At 45.7% G+C, this 24,894-nt stretch overlaps 1 protein-coding gene across 3 annotated transcripts in view; it reads right to left on the bottom strand.

Moving 5' to 3' along the window:
• Positions 1–266: 266 nt before the first annotated feature.
• ABHD14A (abhydrolase domain containing 14A) overlaps positions 267–24,894 on the bottom strand; it is a 33,817-nt gene continuing 9,189 nt past the window's right edge. For all 3 annotated transcript variants that reach the window (XM_029599510.1, XM_029599511.1, XM_029599509.1), the window contains exons 2-5: positions 14,017–14,298; positions 13,681–13,796; positions 12,435–12,667; positions 267–4,484 (exon numbers count right to left, since the gene is read on the bottom strand). In XM_029599510.1, the coding sequence (XP_029455370.1) occupies positions 4,302–4,484; positions 12,435–12,667; positions 13,681–13,796; positions 14,017–14,291 (807 nt within the window). In that variant the 5' untranslated portion in view covers positions 14,292–14,298 and the 3' untranslated portion in view covers positions 267–4,301. The remainder of the gene's footprint in view (positions 4,485–12,434; positions 12,668–13,680; positions 13,797–14,016; positions 14,299–24,894) is intronic.

Raw genomic sequence — 24,894 nt, forward strand, 5'->3', positions numbered from 1 at the left:
GTGCTAATCTCCTTATTGCATTGAGTGCTAGTCTAGAACATATAAACCACAAGTCCAACCATGTGTAAACCTGTGCGCTAGGTTGGGTAAACTTTATTGCATGGGTCCCTAAGTATTTAGTACATTTATAGACGTGAAAGGGGATTAACACTTATCCAACCAAAGCAATTCAATGTTTTTGTTTCTACTTCACTTTCCAAGGAATTCTGGAATATATTTTGCATTTGGCAGTTATGGGGTAGAATGTGTGTAAACATGGAACAAACACTGTTTCAATGCATTTTACTTTCAAGTTATAAAGCAACAAAAGGAACATGTAGAAAGAGCATGTAGACATTTTATAACCACTGAATGTTGAAGTAAAGAACTGTGTGCCATTTTCTGCTAATCTCTTCCCACTGACCAGGTCTTGCAGAAAGTAGAAATATTAAATGTAAACAACAATGTAACATAGCAACTGCTGGAACATGCATGTTGATCTCCTGGGTTCTTTGTAACAGTGTACAATGACAACTCAAGGAGACATACAGGCTATACAGTACAAACCATTTATTAAACCACCTGCAGCCACAGCAGGTTGCCAACAATTCATAGCAAAGTGTCTCGCCAATCAGCTGTTGTATTAGACACAGTAAAACATTCCCTTACACCTGGACCAAGCCATGCGCATCCTCTTAAGCTCCCACCATGCGCTGTCGAAAACAAGGTATAGGGCTAGATGGACCAGTGGTCTGATCTAATTCGGCAAACCCCACAGCTTCCAACTGGGCTTGCTGCTCTTCACTTCTGTCATCTGCCTTTGAGGTTTTGTACTGTACTTAAAGTTCACTGAAAAAGAAAACCTTCTATATTAACCCAAAAGAAGAATGCCACCATACGGGAAGAAAGCCACTGAAAAGAATGAAATGGCCTCAGCAGTGTCACTCTGACCTCTTACTTTGACATGCCTCTGAATGTTTCATATACAGGTCAACCCAAAGAGGTTTATGCAGGTTTTGCCCCATTTATTTAAATTTTTTATATTCCACATTATCCTTAGTCCTACACCGATCACAAGTTAAAGCATTCACAAAATACACAAAATTAATGCAAACTCAACCAACATACATTGACCTCTACTAACAACTTAAACCATTACTCCTTTTCCCTGGTGTCAAATGTCAAGCCTGCCTGCTGAATTTGCTAAGTCCCTAATACATAACCTCCTGATTACCTCTGATCCAGATCCCCAAAAAACTTGTTTATAGATTTTAAATGCTTCCAAAAAAGACTTGAGGCAAGATTCTTGTCTCAAAGTGACAGGAAGCAGATTTCAGGCCACAGGGCCAGCAACTGCTAACATCCCTTCATGGGATTCTACACACAGAACTGTAATTCTGCTTTCCCTAAGTAGAGCTGCATCTCCATGCAGGCCATAGAGCAATAGCAAGACTGGATCAACCTCTTCAAATTGACCTGGGTGATACCATCGCCGTCTGCTAGAGAAAGCCACCAATGCCATTCTGGGGACAGCCAGGGACTGGAAATTTGCCTATCTACAGAGCTTACGCATTTCTTATCCTGCGTCTTTATGCAACATGATCTCAGAACCTGCTTTATAAGGGGAATTCTTAAGGTAATTAGTACCCTATTAACTTTTCTACCAGATCACATGTGGGGTTTGCTTTCTGCAAAAGCAATCTAAACAAGAAAGCAGCTGTCATTTAGATTACTCTTGGTTACTTTTAGTTGTTTTCAGCAGTTTCATCTCTCCTGGTAACTAAAAAAGGCAGACCATCCAAAAGGTTTTTCACATTCCATGCCTGTGCAAGGTTTGAAAATGAAACCCTGTGTAACTGGAGATTACTGCAGTGATGTGTTTCTGTTTGAATCTCAGGAAGATTTAACCATTTCTGGGACTAGCATAATCCAAAGTAAGCAGCGATCTGTCACTGCTTCTCAAAAGTAATATTACAAACCCTGACCATAACCAAAATGTTATAGGTATTGGAAAACGTGAAGAATTGGAGGTCTGTAATGGCCCTACAGCATCTATTCTTATGGTAGAAAAGTTGAGATGTCTTCAACTTTAAAGCTACATCTGTTTAAACACAACTTGACTACAAGAAAACACTACTTTAACCCACAAATCGAGTTATTTTCTTGAGTAATTCTTTGTGGGAAACAGAATTAGGGATGTATAGTGGGTTTCTCTCTAGATCTCCAGCTGTGTTTTATCCTTTTTCCCCGTTATACCTGCTGTTTAAAAATATCCATGTTTGAAGCAGGTGCTCTCTCACTGCGTACTGAAAAACTGCTGCACAGTGCATTGTGTCAGTTTGGTTTCTCTGCCTAGTTTTCAGTCAGACACTACAAATGAATATAAGTTTTTTCCTTTCCGCTGCTAGCTTCAGTTTTATTCCATGCGTTGGTTAGCCAAGAGAGAACATAAGGTCATCATGCTGACGATGGATCTGGGACAACTTTCTAATCCTCAAAACCAGCAGCTAGAGATTTCTTGCAACATCTTGTATTCAAAGTGACCAAAGTTTTCCTCAGAAAACTCAGAATGGCTGTTGCAATTAAGGTCTGAATGGTTTTTGATAATTCCTAAGGAATGTGCCCATGCCCACCCAATTTTAGAAAAGTATTACTGTGCATGGCTTCAGAGACACTTTCTGTGCGATTGTCCCAGCAGCAGCAGCACACACTGACATGCAGTCAACAAGGCTTCGAAGGGCAAAGCTCCAAGGGAATTCCGCCCCCCGCCCACCTGCCATGCGCCTCTACATAATCTCAGTCTAAAGAGTTTTACTTCCATGAAATATGTGAACCCTCCAACACTGACAAGGATAGAGGATGTGGCTTCTATTTTTTTTCTTTAAAACCTGGGATAAGGAGGGCTGTGGCCTGACATTTGAGTCCTGCTCACTAGACAGGCCAATGCTGGGAGATGCTGCAGAGTTAGTATTCACAGCCCCCCAGAGTCTGTCTGTCCACTGTCTACTAGCTGGTTCCAGAGTGCACCTGGAGAGCGGCTTGAGCACCTCTCAGCCAATGTCACTGCAAGAGCTCAGCCAGATGGAAGGAGCTTAAACGTGAAGGAAATCCTCCGCCCTCCCCCACCGGCAGTTGGGAACGAAGGCTCATCGTGCTAGAGCCCCAGAAAGAGTGGTCCAACCGAGTAAAAACTCAAAGGACAGGAAAAATCTGCCAGAACAAAACTAATGAAAGGAGGCCTTACTCAGTTTCAGGAATATGAAACTACTTCCCAAAACCTGAACACTTCGATTTCTAAAAATTTAAAACAGACTAATCTTCTGGCTATTATTTTTGTGCTTTCACTAAAAAAAAAAACACAAAAACAAACAAAAACACAAACAAAAAAACCAAACAAATAAACAAACAAAAAAAAGCAAGAGGACTTTACGGGGCTGCTGTTTTCGGGGGGGGGGGGGGGGGGTGAGGGGGGGGGTTTGGAGTGGGCAAAAAATCTTAATAAGAATGTGACCTCAGAAACCACGTCTAGCCTCGGTTCAATAAAATATGAGATCGGACTGAACATCTGTGTGTGTCTGGTCCCCCCCCCCTTTATATCAGCTAGACCTAGCTGCACCACATTTAGTGTGGCGTGAGGTGAGTGGATAGGGTGGGGTTGGGCATCAAACTTTTCTGTTTTTAAGAGCAAAGTTGACAATTTGTCATAGGAAATGCACGAGGGGGTTGAACCTAGCTCATCTAGATTGTCCCACTTCCTACTGGTTTGCTTCTGATCACTTCCATTATCCGGGAAACTGGATCCTAAAGGACCTGAAGGATAGTTTTGTGTCGGTCTCAGACCACACCCTATTGGAATGATACAGATAAAGAGATAGAATCACATGAAAACAAAAAACGATGGGGCGGCAGGAGCCACCTCAGCATTGAAAAGGAGACTGAGGCAGATACACATGGGATGGGCAAAGGAAGGAGTGCATCTCTCCCAGTCGCACGACAGGAGGCAATACTAGCCTTAAGTCTAAGGATGCCACATACGCTGCGTGCCCTAAACTATTACCTCAGGCAAGCTGCATAGCCTGGCAGGAGGTAAGGAGGGGTGGGAAATCTCATCCCCAGCTGATGATGCTCTGAAGTAAAAAAAACAAAACAAAACACAGTTGCCCCTCCCCGAGACAAAGTTACGCACAAGTCTCCCTCCCATCTAATGGGTTACCCACTCTGATCTCTGCGGTGCCCCAACATGCAGCTAATAAAGCATTCAGTCCCTTCTCACGTCCCTCATCCCTGCTAGTCCGTGCAGGTCTGGCATGACGAGGGGGTGTTCACTTCAGTTTATCGAGGAAATCCAACAATGCCTGATGGTATGCTGCAGGGTTGTCCAGATAGCAGGCATGCTTGGCACCAGTCAGGACGGCAGTGGTATGCCCCGGGATCTTCACCAGGTTCTCCAACGACTGTGTCCCAAGGTTGTTGTCCAGCTCCCCGACCACAATTAGAGTTGGAGTCTGACAGAGAAATACAGACAGGTTTACTCACTGCCTACACACCTTCCCCTCCAATTCTATTCCCAAATTATAGCTTATTTTGGTGACATGCCACCTTCCTCCCTGCGACTTACCCTCTCTTCTGCCCATGTGATTCATTAGACAGCAGCACATCTCTCACTTCTCTCCGTGCTTAACCTGTCATACCCCATCTGTGTTAACACCATATCCCCTCCTCCCATTTTAGGTTATATGCATCAATAAATGACAAACTGTGACAAGAAAGGTTTTGGAAAACTACAGAACATTACACCCCATCACACAGCAAAATACCAAAGGTCAAAGGAGAGGATGTGGGGAAAACAACACATGACAATATTTGAAGCTCTGGTAAGAAAAAGGTGAGAGATGTCATAATCACACTACTGAAAAGTACTGGAGAAAGAACAAGTTTAAGAGAAAGACAGTGGAAAAATAGTAAACATGTTAGTTCTTAAAAAAAAAAAAAAGAATGTTTACCTTGGAGGTAACGCCAATTACCTGCAGCCCCTGAAGGATCAGAACGCTAATCCAATAAGGGCTGTTAATGGTGGCACCCCCTTTAGGGGTAGTGGAGACTGAATCACACGGAGATGTCAGCAGACTTCCTGAAGCAGGTAAGGCTGCCATTAGTGAATGAATGGAGGCTTGGGGCATCTACATCCAAGACACCATTAGCATAAGGTGCCTCACTCCTTTCATCCAATCAAAGTTGTCATCACTTCCACTCCAGGACAATGGGGAGGCATGCACAAGGAAACCTGAGCAAATCACTGCCACTCTCGTTACACAGAAGGCGACAAATTCAAATAATGTCTTCTTCAGCAAGGACTGAGAGATCCAATGGCTCAACTTCATCTAGCTGGAGAAAGTGTTCCATTACTAATTACTCATTTTCACATCATTTTAGTCCCAAAAAGAATTAAGTCTTCCTGAGGCACAAGTATTGGTGGAAACCAACTGGAAAAAAAAGTGGCTCTCCGATGGACAGCAGTCCTCACATGTGGATGACATCCATCAGATGGAGCCCAGCACAGGTCTTTGATTTCATAGCTACTAGAAGCTTTGAGCATGCTCTACTGGGCATGTGCAACCCTAGCCATCTCCCTGCTTCACAGGCAGGGCCCCTTTAGTCCACAATAAAACAGACTGGTAGAAACCAATTCCATAGGGAGGCGGGAGGGTTTTGTGAGGACTAACATCATACTGTCCATTGGAGAACCAACGTTACAGGTAGGTAACGTCACTTTCTCGGAGGACAAACAGGATGGAGTCTTCACATGTGGGGATTCCCAAGCTACAGGCTGCCTCAAAAAATGGAAAAACTAAACACTGCCAAAGGCATTACATTTTTGGGTGGCATCAGGCCAACCTCACATTATCTGGTTTTCCTTTGTTTATTTATTTTTTTATTTTTTTAATGGCAGTCTGAACCAAAGCAACAGGTCCTAGGAGGGAATGGAGTTAGGTTCTACAATTCAAAGAGACTCCATAGGGCAGACTGTTCAGCATTCAGTTTTGCATCAGGAACCCCTGCGAACATGGAGAAAATCCCACTTTGCAGCTTTGCTTCTAGTGCAGTCAGGGCTCCAGCACTGTGGGCCCCAACATGCCCCATCCATCCCAGGTCCTGCTGAGTGAGAGAGAAGACCTAATTTCATTAACCAAGAGAAGACAGAGCTCTTGGCTATCGTCATTCTATGTTTATTGATATCAAGAAGGAAACCAGAATAGACTATTTGGGGCTTTAGACCACTCTAAATGGAAGGCTACAGATCACTTGTATCAGAAATATAATGGCAGATTGCCTTTACAGACCTCTGCACAAAGTTAGGCAGTGACCAGAGCATGTGTAGACACAACTTACTAGGGAAAAACTTAGAACGAAGTGGGAACAGCACTAGGGTCTGGAGCAGACAGACCCCGCCTGCCAAAACAACCACTGTGTATGACCTTCCAAGGTCAGGTATTATGCTGACAAGAGCACAGAAGCTCGAAAGAGCATCTAACAAGGTGAACACCATGCTGAGAACCCACAAAACAGTGGAAGGCTCAGCAGTGAACTTTGACCGAAGCCTGCACCATATAAAAGTGTACAACTAAGGCTGTGTAGAGACAGACTTACCTTCTACAGTACATAGGGAAAGCAACAATATCACCAATGAAATTTAACTGCATCAGTTATCCAGCCAACTGAGAAACGCAGAAAGCAGTTAAACAGATTTCAAGTGAAAAAGGATAAGAGGTTTTAGCACCTTTTCCTCATGCCATACGGCAAGCCTTTGTTTTAACACATCGTAGGCTTTCCTCCTGAAATTTCTTTTGGATGCAAGAAGTATAGGAGAAACATTACCAGAAAGATTCCTGGACTGCAGGTTTTCCTTCCAGCATCTGGGCTAAGAAAGCCCAAACCCAATACTGGGATAAGTAGTAGCCCCTAATCTGTACAGATCAATGTTTCAGAATCCCCAACTGGACAGGATCATTGAACATTTCCTCAAGGAGCTTCAACTAAATCTGTCTCAGCCAATAGGGAGCTATGAGGAACACAGATTCTTCAGAGGGACTGTAGACCGAGTAATTTGAAGAGAAACTTATCAAAACAGTGAGGATATACTATAATAATTTTAAAAACCTCTCTGTTAAGAGATGGAAACACAGGTACCACAGGTACATTGCACCTGTGGAATATCTGGATTTTGTCCCTTAGGGACCACTGAGGGTTCTAGACCCAGGCTTAGTCTGTCCACCAGGAAAGACTCCTCATCCATTTGGCATAGGGCTTTCAGCCCTACTCAAAAAACAAACAAACAAACAAAAAAAAAAAACCCAACCCACACCCTCCCCATTCTTCGACAGGCTAACCTCCTGTTACACGATGTACAATTAATGTCCGTCTGGACGAGAAACTATTTGTAAGCCAAACAAAGACTTACTGTCCTTCGCTCAAGGAGGTCAATGAAATCCCCCGAGTGGCCCCAAGATCCTGGATGCGGTGCCCCTTAAGCGAGTTCCCCAAACCAAGGTAGGACGCATACATAGTCAGGACAATTTGTACTAGACAATGTTGGAATGACTCAGCCACCAGGACAGAAAGTTTCTTGTGGTTGAATACTGTGGATGTTGCCCGACAGATGCAGAGAGGTTAGAACCACCAGCATTTTAAAGTTCAGCATGCTTCTTGACTGTGGTGATATGGCCGAAAAGAACTACGTACCTTTGATCCCATAAAGGCTAACCTGACCTGTCTTGAATGGAGCACAAGTATGTCACCTCTCCACGCAAACATTCAATATATGAATCCTCCTATGAGGGAGAATGGTTTTCTTTCCTTCTGAACTACATCTAATAGGAGGTTCCATCTATCGTTTTGGGACTGCGTCCTATGCTGGATTCAGAAAAAGAGATAAGCAAACATAACACCAAAACCTACACACTTTCTCTCCTGTGGCACCTCTTGGAGTTGTGCCTATGAGCAGTGACTCATCAGGGCAGGAGAAAATTACAGTTAATTCATGCAAGTACTCATGTGAGTCCAGAGGCAGCACCCAGTGTTGGAAGTAAATTTCCTCTACCAGGAATCTGCTCCCTACGATCTGGAGAGATCACTACTCAGAAGCAGGCTCCCCAGGATTGGGGTGTAGTACATCCCCTTCTCCGAAAAGGAATTTAGGTGCCAAGGGAAAACCATCTCCAGCTTTCCTTTAGCAACACTGTATAATGTTCTCAGATTCAGGATGGGACTGAGCCCTACAAACTCCTTTGGGGGCCTGCAGAAATACATGCAACCAAACACCATCCACATACATCTGATGTAAATTGGTCAGCCCCCAATTAGCCTAATAGGGAAGAACAGGAAAGTTTGGAATATCAAATAGGGGTATTCTCCTCGTGACAATTACAGTATATTGAGATACTCTGGTTTTAGTTAAACTGTCATCCCATTCTTGGCCAGGAGGCATTACAGCAGCAACATTGGGATCTGGGCAATATTCCCCTTATCCAATTCAACTCCCAAGCCAGGTCCCAGCTGGGCTATGCCATAGCCTTTGTACCCTCTGTCGTGAGAGTGTGAAACAAGCTACTGACTGGGTCGAGAGATCAAAAGGAAAACCTTCTCCCTTACAGCACCAAATTCTGATGCATCTACGGAATGTGCATTGAGCAGCCAATGCATGGAATGGATTCCATCAACAATACCCTTCACCGATTCCACTAGCGCCAAGGCATCTTACATCAATGTCCTGACACTGTTTGTGCACTATCTGATGTCTTGAGGACATGGCACCATTAGTACATCAGCCACTGCTGATTGCTCCCATGCTCAGACTCACCAGCTCCTCCTGGAAGACTTCCCTCCCAGGACAGACCAGCAGACAGGAGAAAAGGCCACCAGAGGTGACAATTAAGTTGGGCCCCTGGTGCAGTTCCCAGGATTGGGGGGGGGGGGGGGGGGGATGAGCTTTCTTCTCCACAGGAATGCTGGGGGAATTCCTGGCTGATGCCAGCTATTGCATCAGGTATTGACACAGACCCAAACCCAGTGCACAGGTCCAGGGAATTCAATGCCTGCGATGCTTCAGGCCATCCTGGACCCTCAATGTTGATGCTCCTCAGGCGGACTACTTGTCCTGGAGCTTCTGCCTGGAATCCAGGGAATAATGGTGGGAATGTCATATGGGGAACCAAATAAGACACTGTGGTGTGTACCCCAGCAAGTCCCTGATTGATCTGGGAGTAAGAGGCCTAACCTAACCGCACAAGCTCCTTGAAGTATTAGACTAAAGAGAAAAGTATGACAAATGCAGGGAAAAAGCTATTGGGCTGTACTGGGCAACAGGCTGGTGCCCCATGTGATCTGAAATAAAATTAAGAAAACTAAAAAACACAAAACAAAAAACACACACACACACACTACCTACAGGTAGCAGATGAAGAAAACAAACCCGCAGGACCCTGCATGAAACAGCTCTTGCAGCTCCAGAAGCTTTTACAGCAGCAGCTGCGAGAGAGAAAAGAAGAAATGAAAATTGGTTCCTTCCAAATCAGAATGTTCCTAAGGAACTTCAACCCCCAGCACCTGAATAGCCTGAGGAATTAAAGGACCGAGCTCCTCCTTTCAAAAAAGATGGACTACCTTTGGGTCTTCCCCCTCGGGGACCAGGATTTCCTCCAGATCATCCCTTAGACCCATATCTCCTGCCACTGGATCTACCAACATGTCCGCCAGGATATTCCCCTGCCACCAACTGGGGCATCCTCAGAATCCTCCAAGTCATCTCAACCTGGTCCTGAACTCGAAGGACGACCTAACAATTTCTGAATAGGGGAAACATGCTTTCTAACCGAACAATCCGGCTTGGACCCCACAGAACGGCCCTCCATTGACTGGGGCCGAGAATCAAAACCAGAATAGGCTGTCTGCTGCTTGGCCAGATAAGGCTCATGCCTCAGCAACACAAAGTCAGCCGAAAACAGCCTCAAGATCCCAGCCACAGCAGGAGAGGAGCCAGGGACAGGTAGCATAAGAACCTCTTCCTCCCCCCCCACCGCCTAAGCCTGAACATGCCGGAAACAACTGCGAGGCCGGAGACAAGGTAAGGAATAATTTTCTTTTCCCTGTACATTCCCGGATCAGTCCAGACCGTGGGATGTACCAAAGCTTCCCTATGTAGGGTGAGCCCCGGATAGCCCTACTCAAATTACCTGAGCACCAAAAGGGCCAAAAACCGGTGCTTGGAGATTCAACTGGTAGTGGCTCGCAAAAGTATGCAAAGACTTCCAAGTAGCTGCTCGACATATCTCCTGCAGAAAGATCGCTCGGCTCTCTGCCCAAGAAGCACTTGAGCCCGGAGCGAATGAGCCCGGATGCCTTCAGGCAGAGGATGCCCTGCTCCAATATACGCTGACGAAATTGCTTCCTTTAGCCAACGTGCAATGGTGGTTTTAGACGCCTTGTGTCCCCTGTTGGGACCACCCCACAATACAAACAGATGGTATGATAGACGGAAATCATTCATCACCTCCAGATCTCGAATAAGAATACGCTTGACATCCAATTGTCAAAGCTCTCTGGAATCCCCATCAGCGAAGGAGGGCAGTTCCACCGATTGATTCAAATAGAAGGCAGAGACAACCTTTGGCAAAAAAGATGGCACAGTGGTCAAGGAAACTCCGGAGTTGGTGAAACAGAGGTAAGGCTCAAGACAGGACACTGCTTGGATCTCTGCCTGTGCTGCCCCGAGGGAATCGGCTTCTCAGGGCAGCGGGTCGTGCGAGCGGAAAAGAGGTTGGACCACCAACGTGCACCCCTGATGGGTAGCAAAACCTGCAAGAAAAATCACAGAGAAACTTACCCCAAAAAATAATTAAGAGAGCACTAGCAGGCTAAATAGCACTAACAGATCAGTCTGCGAGCTGCCGCTGTAGTAAGCTCAGAGGAGGAACTTAAGGGAAAACAACCTTCCTCAGAACCAAAAACTACTTTCTCAAGTATTCTTTTTTTTTTTTTTTTAAACCTGATCCATCCAAAAAGTGAGGAAAGAAATAATCAAAAGTCAATCTATTCTCTCAAACTAAAAGGGAGAACCACAGGTGCGACCCTCATCTGCTGGAGTCAGAGGAAATACTGAAGGGACGCAGAGGACGCACCTGCTTATGAGAGGGTGCCCTTTCAGTTTTTGCTCTGACTCCATCTGCTGGAAGGGGGACATAACCCACGGTCTGGACTGATCCGGGTACGTATAGGGAAACAGCACTTGCAGGCTCTGTGGAAAAGATGAGACTGAGGGGTCCTGCTGGGAGGCAGGGAGGAAGTGAGAGCTGCATATGCTCAGTAAGGCATGCTCAAAGCTTCTAGAAGCATAGAAATCCATGCTGGGCTCTATCTGATGTCACTCATACAAGAGGACCTACATCCTGCTTTGTCTTCTGAGAAACAGGGAAAAGTAACTACAAGCAAATTCTATTACTTTTGAGGTTTATAGGAGTCTTAATTTTGTAGCTTACTCTTGCAAAACCTAATCTCCCTTATGGAATCAATAACTAGTTACTTTAATAACCCAGCTGGACATGGCCATGTAGCATGGTTTGGGGAGTGTTATCCTCTATCAGCTAAATAATTAGCTTTGTGTTTCTTTTAATGTTTCACTAGGCCATCTCTCGACTTATACTATGCTTTACAATGATCATTTACTTTTACTGATATTTTAAATTCTTGAGAAGCATGGGAGAATACGTTTTTGCTTAGGAGGGTGGTAGGTTTCTGTGACAGAATTTAGGAAAACTTGGGATAGATATAGAGAACAGTGGTAAGAACTCGGTTAGGAGGCAGTAGTATTGCAAGCAACTCACCCTTCATTTCCTTAAGAGCAGAGGCAAAGGGGAGAGTCATATCCAGAAAACAAGCACCAGATAAAACATCTTAGTGATACCACAGGATAGACAAGCTGATAACAGGAAGCTACAATTCCACAGAAACCAACCAGGTTTTTACTGGTGGTTAGTGCTGGCTGGATATAGTCCAGCAAAGCCATGGGAGAACTAGGTGACCAGGCAACAGCCTCAGTTTCAGTAGTTGTTTGAATTAATGTAAAGCTTTGTGGCAAGATATATGTTAAAGAAGAAAGAGGACTGGGCATTGGATGAAAGTGAACTTATATGCCCTTCTATCCAGGATGGCAAAGAACCAAAGGAAGACGACAAACATTGACTTGGATAAGGGACATATCCTATAAGCACTCAAGCTTCTATGGCTGTCGGTGGACATATCTTTTTCAGTGTAGACCACAAAACCTAGGCAGACTGGACGCTCTATGGCCAATTGGTCTTTATCTCAGTTATAAGCTGTTTTATTACATATTATCATGTTAGCGTAGTCTCCTTTCCTCTGACCCCACAATCATTTGATAATTAAGAGCCCACTAAGATTACCTTCACCATCTTGTACTGATCGGTAGTGTAGCTCTTGGTTCCCACAGGAGCGATAGGGACAAAGCCCTTCAGCTGCTCCCCATGGTGCAGCACCACCGGCAGGGAGAAGAGACCGCTCATAGATGGACTGACGAGGGTCGTCTGCTTAATACCAAGTGTCTCTATGATACCCAGGATGTATTTAGCACGCCCTCGCTCTGGAATAGCCTTGGAATCCAGGGACTCCCCGTAACCTGCAGGAAGGAAGCAGTGTCACACAACAGGGGATACACAAAAAAAAGGATGCAATCCTCTAACCGCAGTTTTGGCAACTTAGTTACAATGTGATTTTAAGTTCAAACCTTGTTTTCTGGTTCTTATGTGCTTTAGCCAAACCCATGTGTGTTTCAGAAGGCTGAGAGGTGTAAAATGTTAGCAATCTGGATCTTCAGATTAAATGAGTTACATACTATGCTGTTATTTTGTTTTCGCTCAAACTTCTATTGCACTGATCAGCAGCAGACATGAAATCTGATGTATAAGATCTCCATCAGATTTTACTATATTTAAATCATTTCTTTACTGCAAGAGTGAGGTGTTACACTGGCCATAGTCTCTAGCAAATTAGATCTCGAGCATATCATGTTGATGACCCACAATAATTATACTTTCCCTGTGGTAAAATTAATGTTGTGTTTTCTATGGAACAGTATCGGATAGTGACATGCAACAGAGCCTTGCCTGCACCTGTCAAGTCTCTTTGGTAAACTTCATTTTTTTATTTTTTAAATGTTTTAGAATTTTGTTTCCTTCTGCTTCAGTATCATTATGGCTGAAGATTCTAATAACTTTTGGGTGGCACACACTTTTTTTCTTGTGTTATGTACCCTGGCGAAAAGCCCACCGAATCGCCAGTATAAGCTGCCTGGATTTCTTGCAGTGCCCTTGAAACGTACTGGCTCTTTATTCTGCATTACTGTCTGCAGCTTATGATAGTTCCATGTCCTCAGGGCCACACTGACGCGGTGCTATAAATGTGCAGTTCTACTTCTCTTTGAGAAATCTAAAAGCTACACGTCCATAGATGCAGTGCGATGAATTCCAGTCTGTTTCAGCCTGTCCCTGCTGACCTGGAGTGAACTAGTAGCACTATGTTTGCTGCCTTGCTGTCCTCATATCTGGCTTAAATTGTACTTTGCTATGAATTAAGAGTGTGATTTTGTTTTTCCTTTAATGGAGAAAGAGAGGAAAGATCTGCCCTTCTTACCAGGCAAGTCTATAGCAACGGCACGGTACCCGTGTTCTGAGAGTATTGACAGCGTTCCCAGCTCCTGCCATGTTTTTGAAGTGAATGATTGTCCATGCAGAAGCAAAACATCAGACCTGACAGAGAAAGCACACAGTGTTACACACACACACACACACACACTCTCATGCTACACAAAAAAAATTCAGTTAATATAACCTATTTTCTCTGAAATGTTATCAAATGTTGATCATAACAAATACTAGCTAGCATAGAAATGGGCTCACCCAACCCTGGAAGCCTATTTGCATGGCATGGCTGAATAGTATCAGCACCACAGAAGCCTTCAGCGCTCACCTGCCTGTCTTAGGGGTCCCCCGTCTGAGAGTTGGGACTGCCTCCCTATAGAAGGTGGGAGAGTCCCCTTCCACCCTGCCAGTCCTCAGGCTGACATTACTCTCTGGCAACACGGCCACTTTGCCCTCCATGGCGCGGAGCTTTGGAAGGTCCAGCAGGTCCGATGTAGAGGATTTCTCTGGATGAATAGCTGGCAGCAGCAAATACAGCAGGATTGAAACTAGCAGTCCCACAACTAGAAAAGCCAGTCTGTTTCGAATCAATGTCAAACTCATCCCCTCTCTGCAAAATTAAAAAATAAATAAATTTGTTACACTTATTGCCGCACATACAAGAAAAGCAAGTTTGCTTACCGTAAACGGTGTTTCCGTAGATAGCAGGATGAATTAGCCATGCTGTCATGGGAACTGTCCATCAGGGCCTGGGAGGCGGAGCTTCCTAAGCAGAGGTTAGAGTTTTGTGTCCTCTGCGACTGCACGTGTGTTCCCGCGCAGGAAAGTAAGATTCTCCTCAGTCTGTGATTAAGCTTAGGCGTAGGTAGAAGAAAAAAGGGTCGACTAACGGGGAGGAGGGAGGGTCAGCATGGCTAATTCATCCTGCTATCTATGGAAACACCGTTTACGGTAAGCAAACTTGCTTTTTCCCGTTGATAGCAGGGCGGAATTAGCCATGCTGTCATGGGAGTCCCAAGCTCCCGATTACGGCATTTGATGAGTCTTCACTGTCGCGTGATCATATTAGTAGTGGTAGTCGACCTCCCATTTTACTGTTTAAGTATTCTTTGTTTTTTTTGTTTTTTTTTTTTAAGATGAAAGAGACTGTAGTACAGCCCATCTTATCTTTGCATCCGTCATTGCCTGCTGATCTAGGCAATAATGCGATGTGAATGTATGAAGAGATGACCACATAGCCGCTTTGTGGATGTCTACGGGTTGAACATGTCGGAGGTGTGCTATGGATGTTACCATAGCTCTAACTTGGTGAGCATTCAGAAAAGATGTCAGGGTTAGATTTTTCTTGTTATAGAAAAATTGGATACATTGTGCTATCCAGCTGGAAATGGTACGTTTAGTTACTGGAGGTCCTGGTGCATTAGGATTGAATGAGACAAAAAGTTGAGAAGAACAGGAATCAGAGTGCATTCTATCCTTGTAGTATGCTAATGCACATTTGCAGTCGAGCGTGTGGAGCATCCGCTGTCATCTGAATGAGGCTTTGGAAAGAACGTTGGTAATTCTATCGTTTGATTCAAGTAGAATTGCGATACCACCTTTGGAAGAAAGTTGGCTGAGTCCGAAGAACTGCTTTATGGTGGTAAAATTGCAGATATGGATCATAGTGAACTAATGCTTGTAATTCACTGACTCGTTGTGCAGATGTGACTGCCACTAAGATTACTACTTTCCAAGTTAAGTATTTTATATGTGCAGAATCCATTGGTTCGAATGGTGGCAGCATCAGTTGTTCCAATACTATGTTTAGATTCCACGGAACTGGTGGTTTAGCAATTGGAGGACGAAGATGTAAGAGGCCCTTGATGAAACGAGACACCAAGGGGTGATTAGAGATAGGTTGATTGTGACATGGCCTGTGATAAGCAGCTATTGCACTAAGGTGAACTCTTATCGAGGAAGTCACCAGACCAGAAGTATAACATATATAAAGGTAGTCCACGAGCAGCTCCGGAGAACAATCCAGCTGGGAGATTCCATTAGATGTGCACCAGTCAGAATAATGTCTCCATTTGAAACTGTAATTATGTCTAGTTGATTGCTTTCTAGACTCTATCAAGACCTGTTGGGCTGTTGTGGATATGCCTTGTTCTTCTAGTAAGAACCGCTCAATCTCCACGCTGTCAAGTGAAGGGAGGTGTGAAGTGGATGAAGAAGTGTGCCTTGTTGTTGGATCAACAGATCTGGTTGATTTGGTAGACGAATCGGGTCTGTGATGGAGAGGCGTAGGAGATAACTGTACCATGGTTGCCTGGGCCAAGCTGGTGCTATGAGAATCAGTTGTGCCTTGTCTGCTATACATTTTTGAACAGTCCTTGTGATGAGCGGTATGGGTGGAAAGGTGTATATTAAGCTCCCTTTCCAAGGAATCAGCAATGTGTCTTGTGCCACTCTGTTGGGAGTGGGCCAAAGTGAGCAGAAGCAAGGAACTTGGGTGTTCATTTCTGTTGCAAAGAGATCTATTGTTGGAGTTCCCCAATGCAGAAATAGATCTTGAGCTATGTGTGGGTTGAGAGTCCACTCGTGGGGATAAAACACCCGACTCATTTGGTCTGCTCTGGTATTGGCTATTCCTGGTAAGTAAGTTGCTTGCAGATGAATGGAATGCTGATGAGCTAGTTGTAAGACCAGTAGGGCTTCCTGGCATAGGGACCATGAACCGGACCCTCCTTGCTTGTTTATGTAAAACATTGCCACCTGGTTGTCCGTGTAAACCATCACTCTGCGTCCCCGCAGATGAGACTGGAATGCCTGGAGAGTGTTTCGTATTGCTCGGAGTTCCAATAGGTTTATTTGTAAGGTTTGTTTTTGAGGAGACCATAGGCCTTGTGTTTCGAGAAAGTCCAAATGGGCTCCCCAGCCCTTGCGAGTTGCATCCGTAGGTACTGCATTGTGAGGAGGTGGGTTGAACAATGCCCCTTTGGATAGCGTGGATTTCTTGAGCCACCAATTGTTGTCCGTTGTCATCTCTGAGGTGAGTAGTAGGCATTTCATCAATGGTTGTGAGTATTGTTTCCATTGCTGTTTCAGTCCCCACTATAGAAGACACATGTGAAGTCTGGTGTTGGGGACTGTGAAGATGGCTGCTGCCATATGACCCAAGACTGTCAAGATCTGTCTTGCTGTCGGTTTGTGCGTGTGGATGAGAATTTGCAGGAGACGACATCTTGTGTCTCCTGTCCTCCGGTAGGAATGCTCTATTGCATGTAGTGTCTAGGCGAGCGCCAATGAATTGTAGAATTTGAGTTGGGTTCAAGTTTGATTTGCGATAATTGATTATCAGTCCCAGGCTGTTCAGGCAGTCTATTAATTGTCGAAGTTGCTCTAGCTCGAAGCTACCACTACTATCATACACTTTGTGAAAACTCTGGGTGCTGCCGAGAGGCCAAAGGGAAGAACTTTGTATTGGTAATGTCGATGCTTGTATTGAAAGCAGAGGTAGTGCCACAAGGACGGATGGATGGGAATATGTGTATAGGCATCCTTCAAGTCTATTGAGCACATCCAATCGTTGGGTTGTAGGAGGGGTAAAATGGATTTGAGGGACACCATTTTGAGTTTCTCCTTGACTAGATACTTGTTCAAGTCTCGGAGATCCAGAATTGGATGGAGGCCTCCAGATTTCTTGGGAAAGAGGAAATATGGGGAATAAAACCCTGTGTTTCGGGCTGTCTGTGGAACAACTCGGATTGCCTGTTGCTGCAGAAGCATGGCGACCTCCTCTCCGAGTTGAGGATGATACTTCTTTGTTGATCGAATATGCAGGTGAGGAGAAGGGGTTTTGTGGTAAAATGAAGCTGATAACCTTGTTGCACTATATCGAGGACCCAACGGTCTGATGTTATAGACTCCCACGCTGGGAGGTGTTGTGTAATTTTTCCTGAGGATGCTTGATGTAGTAGTGGTGGCTGTGTCTTTAAAAAGATTGTGTTGATTTAATGGGGGCTGCAGGTTGCTGACCTGCTGTCTTTGGGTCCGTGGCTTGCCTCTTCTATTTTGTGGCTGTTGCGTTTGTGGCCTTTGATACGGTTGGTACGAAGGGTTTCTATAAGGTTGAAAAGAACAGTAAGGACGCCTTGAAAATTGGTTGGCATCAAGTATTTCCAAAATAGTGTTGGGAGGACAAAAATGAAGATGGTGTCGTCAATGATTGGACTGTAACAACTTGTTCCTTCAGTTGGGTGACTGTGTCCTGGAACCGCCCTCCAAACAGATTGTCTCCAGTAAAGGGTAAATTAGCGAGCTTGTCATGAATCGGAGCGGCCTCGGAGGGAACAGGCAGCGCGCGCTGGGCTCGGCGCGCGCAGGTTGCACAAATGTGCACCCCCTTGTGCGCGCCGACCCCGGATTTTATAAGATACGTGCGGCTACGCGCGTATCTTATAAAATCCAGCGTACTTTTGAAGATCTACCTCTCTGTGTACTTAAAAAAAAAAAAAAAAAACACGGTGTAACAAACCTATGTAAATTATTCTCAAAGAGTGTAATATAGGACCTATGTATATCTTTAAAAAACAAACAAAATTTGAAAAGTCACAAAATTTAAAAAGTATACTTTGCCAATGACTGTCAGATTTTTAGCAAATTGGAAATTATTCTCGTGCATGAACTGCAGCATGAACGTATCTATTAGAAAATTAATACAAGGTCAAAAGCTAAAAATTGAATATATAAGAAGGAATATTAAAAAAACAAATAGAATATTAAAAAACACACCTTAATGAAGAACAAGTGGCTCATACATTCCTGCTGGCTCCATATACTCAATGGTGCCTCATACTGGAGGAACACGAAAAGAAAATATTTGTAATACTTGTAAGGTGTCTCATTTTGAATGCTGAACGTAACTGACTATAGAGATATTAATGTAAAAAATGATGATACATAAGAGATGTAGTATGATAGGGTGTGTCCAGTGAAAAATAAAGTGGGAACAGAGGGTAACGTGTATGTTAACAATTGTGACTGGATTAATGCGAGAGTGTCTGAGAAAAATCTTAATGGAGCACGAACGGGAAAATTTAAAAAATGAAATTGAAAACGTTGTGAATACAAGCTCAAAACACAAGAGAGAATGTGAAGAAAAATGTGGATGGCATAGAAAAGTGAAAATAAGCTGCAAGAAAAATCAAATAATTATTACCGTTTGATGTGTGCCGTCTCCAATCAAAACAAGCAAGAAGGAAAACAAACATTACAGCAGGTATTTAACTCAAACAATGGCGCCAAAATAAAGGAGGTGTGGCTCAGCGTGTATGACGTAATGATTGATATGGAGAAACTTTATTGAAAATTGGACAAATAGCAAAGTAACATTGTATAGAATGGAACACTGTATTGAATGGATGAATAGAAAAAACTAAGCCAGACGCGAATAATTTCCAATTTGCTACAAACCTGACAGTCACTGGCAAGGTATACTTTTCAAATTTTGTGAGTTTTTTAAAGATATACATAGGTCCTATATTACACTCTTTGAGAATAATTTACATAGGTTTGTTACACCGGTTTTTGTTTTTTGTTTTTTTAAGTACACATAGGTTTGTCACGCATTGGTTTGACTTGGTTTTAGATTGATGTTGCCCATATGCTCTTTAATTTGGCATGCTTGTTATAATGGTATATCTCTGTGTTGCTTTTCTGTTTTAAATTTTTTTATGTGAGGTTTCTTTATGTATTTATCCTTTTTACACATTTATCCATTTTATATATTGATTTCATGTCTTTTTATATATATGTTTTTATTTATGATTTTGAATTATTCATTATTTATTCATGTGTTTGTCTCATAGCCCCTGAGGCAGCCACTCGGATGTGGCGAAATTCGGCCTGAGTTGGACGTTTTTTTTGCATTCATACATCTCCAACCAATAAAGATATTGAAAAGACATTCTTTGGCAACTACTCTTACATTTGCTCACGGCTTTTCTAGATTGCCTACCTTGTTGCTTTTTGGGCCTGTGATGACCTGAGGCATCACTGGACAATTTGCGTCTACGTTTATGTGAGGAGTCAGACCTGTGAGCCTGGGTCGGCGTCAATTCCATTGAGTATGAATGCTTCGAACAGTGTCTACGTTTATGCTTCGAGTGCGTCTGTTCTGAAGATCGAGAAGATGGTCGGTCTGGTTCAAGCACCGGATGCATCAGTCTCACTGTTTTTTGAGTCAATTTTGGGCAGACTGCGTCTGCCTCGGCGCCGGTTGCGTCGATCTCGGCGGTATATGTGGAGTGTTCTCGGTGCCTTTTTTTTTTTTGAGGATTCGTGCGCCGGATGCTGTGGCGGTCCAGATCCCTTGGTACCGCTTGAATTAACGAGCCCAGTTTTACTTTGTCATGGAATTGTTTACCTTCCAATCCCTTCGACTCTCCAGGCCTGGAGATTTTCAGATCTAGAGACGATGCTTTCCTCGCGGCTGGGGCCTGGGTCTTCAATGGTCCCGGCGAGGAGTGAGATTCAGAGGGGGGGGGGGGCATATGAGTCACCTTCATCCAATTGAAGACTTCAAATTTTCTGTGCCCGTTGATGCTGGGCCCGCAGAGACATTCAACCGCAGTTCTCACAGTCGGCCTGAATATGGTCGGGCCAGAAGCATCTGTAACATTTATCATGTCCATCTGTCACAGACATGATTTTGCCACATGGGCCTGGTTTAAACCCGGCTGACGGCTCTGTTTCTTTGACATTTTCTACTCTTACAACAAACTGCTGAAGAGAAGAAAGCTCCGCGTGCAATCCCGCACACGGAAAACAACAGACTGAGGAGAATCTGTTACTTTCCTGCGCAGGAACACACGCGAAGCCGCAGAGGACACAAAACTCTAACCTCTGCTTAGGAAGCTCCGCCTCCCAGGCCCTGATGGACAGTTCCCATGACAGCATGGCTAATTCAGCCCTGCTATAAACGGGAAAGGAAAATTAGTTCTTACCTGTTAATTTCCGTTCCTGTAGTACCACGGATCAGTCCAGACCATGGGTTGAGCCCTCCTGTCCAGCAGATGGAGACAGACCAAAACTGAAAGGGTATCCTATATCAGGACAGAGTCTACCCTGCAGCCCTTCAGTATAACCATTGTCAAAGCAGATAAGAACAAAGATAACCAAGAAAAAGATCAGGCAAGTAACCAAAAAGACTCAAGTCAGTAACAAACTGAGCAATTACAAACATTGAATGGACTCTGTAGAAGAACGCTCTTGCATATCCTTGGTCATCAACACAGATGCTTCTGGTGTCATTAAGATAAAGTTAGGTAACCTTCATCCAGAGACCTGCAGAAAGAGCTTTGAGTGAACAGCAGAAACAGAAACAGGGAAGGGCATCTGGACTGATCCGTGGTACTACAGGAACGAAAATTAACAGGTAAGAACTAATTTTCCTTACCCTGTACATACCTGGATCAGTCCAGACCATGGGATGTACCAAAGCTTCCCTAAACGGGTGGGACCGAGACAGTCCTGCTCGAAGCACCTGCTGACCGAAAGATCCAAAAACCGGTGCTTGCACATCAAGACGGTAATGGCAAGCAAAGGTATGCAGGGATTTCCATGTAGCAGCCCTGCATATTTCCTGCAGAGAGACCTATTGACTCTCCACTCACGAAGTAGCCTGAGAACACAAAGAATGAGCCAAGCCCTCAGGAACCGCCCGGCCTTGGCAGATATAGGCCGACGAAATCGCCTCCTTCAACAACCGAGCAATAGTAGTCTTAGAAGCCTGTTTGCCCCTATTTGGACCACTCCAGAGGACAAATAGATGATCGGAGACCCGAAACTCATTGGTGACCTGGAGGTAGTGCAGTAACACCCGTTTCACATCAAGCCGGTGAAGATCGCCCCCAACTGGACTCGCAATGTCCTCCGAAGAGAATGCGGGAAGCTCTACCGACTGGTGACATGAAAAGAAGAAACAACCTTCGGCAAGAAGGAAGGAACAGTTTTGAGAGAAACCCCATAATCAGAAAACCGCAGGAAGGGCTCCCGACAGGACAACGCTTGGCTCTCCGACACCCGTCGAGCAGAACAAATAGACACCAGAAAGACTGTCTTAAGCGTAAGATCCTTGAGAGTAGCCCGACGGAGAGGTTCGAACGGAGCCACACAGAGAGCCCGAAGGACTAAATTGAGGCTCCAGGATGGACAGGTGGACCGGACGGGCAACCTCAAATGCTTGGCACCCCTCAAGAAATGAACAACGTCCGGGTGAGACGCTACAGCGTGACCTTCCACTCGACCTAAGAGAGCCGAGAGCCTTGGATGCGCAATGAGCTGAAGGAAAGACCCTTGGAGAGGCCCTTCTGAAGAAAAGAAAGAACCACCGAGACCGGGGCTGAGCACGCCGAAACACCCGATTCAGCACATACATTCTCAAAAACCTTCCAGACGCGTACATAAGCCAAAGAAGTAGATGACTTACGAGCCAGAAGGAGGGTGGAGATAACCTCCTCCTTATAACCTGTCTCGGTCTTCTCCGTTCAAAAGCCAGGCCACTAGACAAAAGCGATCCGCCTGGTTGAAAAATACGGGACCCTGCTGTAGCTGGCGCGGGAGATGGCCGAGACGAAGGGGCCCGTCCATCGCCAGATTTACCAGATCCGTGAACCACGGTCTGCGGGGCCATTCGGGAGCCACCAGGATGACCGGCCCCTTGTGAAGTTCGATTCTTCGGAGAACTTTGCCTATGAGAGGCCAAGGAGGAAACACATAGAGGAGGACGTCGTAGGGCCAGGGGAGAGCCAGAGCATCCACTCCCCCCCGAACAGTGCTCCCTCCAGCGGCTGAAGAATCTGTTGGCTTTGGCATTGCTCAAGGTTGCCATGAGGTCCAGGTGAGGGGGACCACACCTGTTGATGATCAGATCCATCGCTCTGTCCGAGAGCCTCCACTCACCCGGATCAAGACGCTGGCGACTCAGGAAATCAGCTTGCACATTCTCCTTGCCCACTATGTGGGAAGCTGCGAGGCACTCCAGGTTACGTTCTGCCCAGGCAAGGAGCAGACTGGCTTCCAGGGCCACCAGGCGACTCCGGGTGCCTCCCTGTCAATTGATATAAGCTACCGTGGTGGAGTTGTCAGAAAGAACACGTACCTCCTTGCCGCGGAGCAGAGGGAGAAAAACTTGGAGAGCCAGACCGACCACCCGGGCCTCCAGGCGATTGATGTGCCAGCGGGATTGGACTGAAGATCAGTATCCCTGCGTGGTCTGTGACTGGCAGACTGCACCCCAGCCAGAAAGACTGGCATCCATTGTGACTATAATCCACTGCGGAGTCTGAAGGGGCATCCCTCTCAGAAGGTGCAGCAGCGATAGCTACCACTGTATGTTGGCGATGGTAGAGTCCAAAAGCGGGAGAATCGTTTGAAACTGTTCCAACACTGGCTGCCAGCGGGATAGCAAAGCTTTCTGTAATGGTCGCATATGTGCAAAAGCCCAGGGAACCAGGTCGATGATGGAAGCCAAGGTCCCTAGGACCTGGAGGTAGTCCCATGCTGTAGGAAGCGGAAGAAGGTTGCGCACTTGATCCATGAGCTTGAGTGCCTGAGCATGTGGCAGGAACACCTTGCCGACCTGGGTATCGAAGCGCACCCCCAGAAATTCCAACACCTGGGACGGCTGCAGGTTGCTTTTGGAGAAATTGACTATCCACCCGAGAGAGGTAAGGAGAGCAAGGACTCTGTCGACTGCCTGCCGACAGAGAATCTCCGACTTGGCCCGCACGAGCCAGTCATCCAGGTAAGGGTGGACCAGGACTCCTTCTCGTCGGAGGGCAGCCGCTACCACCACCATAACCTTGGTGAAAGTGTGCAGCATGGTGGCTAGGTCAAATGGCAGCACCCGGAACTGAAAATGCTGGTCCAGGATGTGGAAGCGAAGATACTTCTGATGCTCGTGACAAATCAGGATGTGTAAGTAAGCCTCCGTCAAGTCAAGAGAGGCCAGATATTCGCTGGAGTGAACAGCCGTTATGACCGCCCTCAGGGTCTCCATCCGAAAATGTGGCACCTTGAGGGCCCGCTTGAATCTTTTGAGGTCCAAGATTGGATGGAAGGAACTGTCCTTTTTCGGTACTACGAAGTAGATGGAATACTGGCCGGCGCCAAGTTCTTCCGCCGGGACTGGGACAATGGCCCCCAGTCCCTGGAGCCTGGTGAGAGTTTGATCCACGGCAGCCCGCTTCAGACGTCCGCAAAGAGAGACTACATGCAGATCTCGAGCAAATTCTAAAGCGTAACCGTTTCTTATTATCTCGAGGACCCATTGGTCTGACGTAATTTTGGTCCATTCCTCGTAAAACAGGGAGAGACGACCACAGAGGTTGGGAACGGAGGAATGGGCCGACCAAATCTCACTGGGAAGCCGGCTTGGGCGTGAGACGCTGAGGAGCCCCATCTCGGAAGGACCGGCGGCCTTGAAAGGACTGAGACCAAGATTGTGATCTGGAGGGATAACCTCTAGTGGAGGCACCTTGCGCCCAAGCATTATATCTACGCTGGCCCCTGAAGCAGGAATGAGAAGGAACAAAAGCTCTTGACTGTTTTGGACGGTCCTCAGGCAGCTTATGAACCTTGTTCTCACCCAAGGAATTAATAAGCTGCTCAAGGTCCTTGCCGAAGAGCAACTTACCCTTAAAAGGCAGAGTGCCCAACCGAGGCTTGGAAGACAGATCCGCCGACCAATTGCATAACCAGAGGAGCCGTCTGGCCGAGACAATCACCTTTGCTTGGATGCGGAGGAGGTCGTACAGAGCATCCGCCCCATACGCTATGGAGCCTTCCAACCATTCAACCTGCTCCGCCTCTGCAGACGGGAGGTCCTGGGTGCCGAGCAATTGTTGGATCCACCTAAGGCTTGCCCGCTGCATGAAACTGCTGCAGATCGTCGCCCGAACTCCCAGGGCCAGAACCTCGAAGAAACATTTGAGATGGAATTCAAGTTTGCAATCCTGCACATTCTTCAGAGCCGTGGCTCCCACCACTGGGATAGTGGTGTGCTTGGTAACAGTGGAGACTGAAGAATCCACCATGGGAACTTTCAGCATGTCTAGGCAGTCCTCAGGGACAGGATAGAGCTTGTCCATGGCTCTCCCTACGCATAGGATGGAAGGGAAAGGCGCAGGCGGGAGCCCTAAGTCCCGCCAGGACTGGGTCT

This window comes from Rhinatrema bivittatum, chromosome 4, assembly GCF_901001135.1.
Source record: "Rhinatrema bivittatum chromosome 4, aRhiBiv1.1, whole genome shotgun sequence".
Taxonomy (NCBI): Eukaryota; Metazoa; Chordata; class Amphibia; order Gymnophiona; family Rhinatrematidae; genus Rhinatrema; species Rhinatrema bivittatum.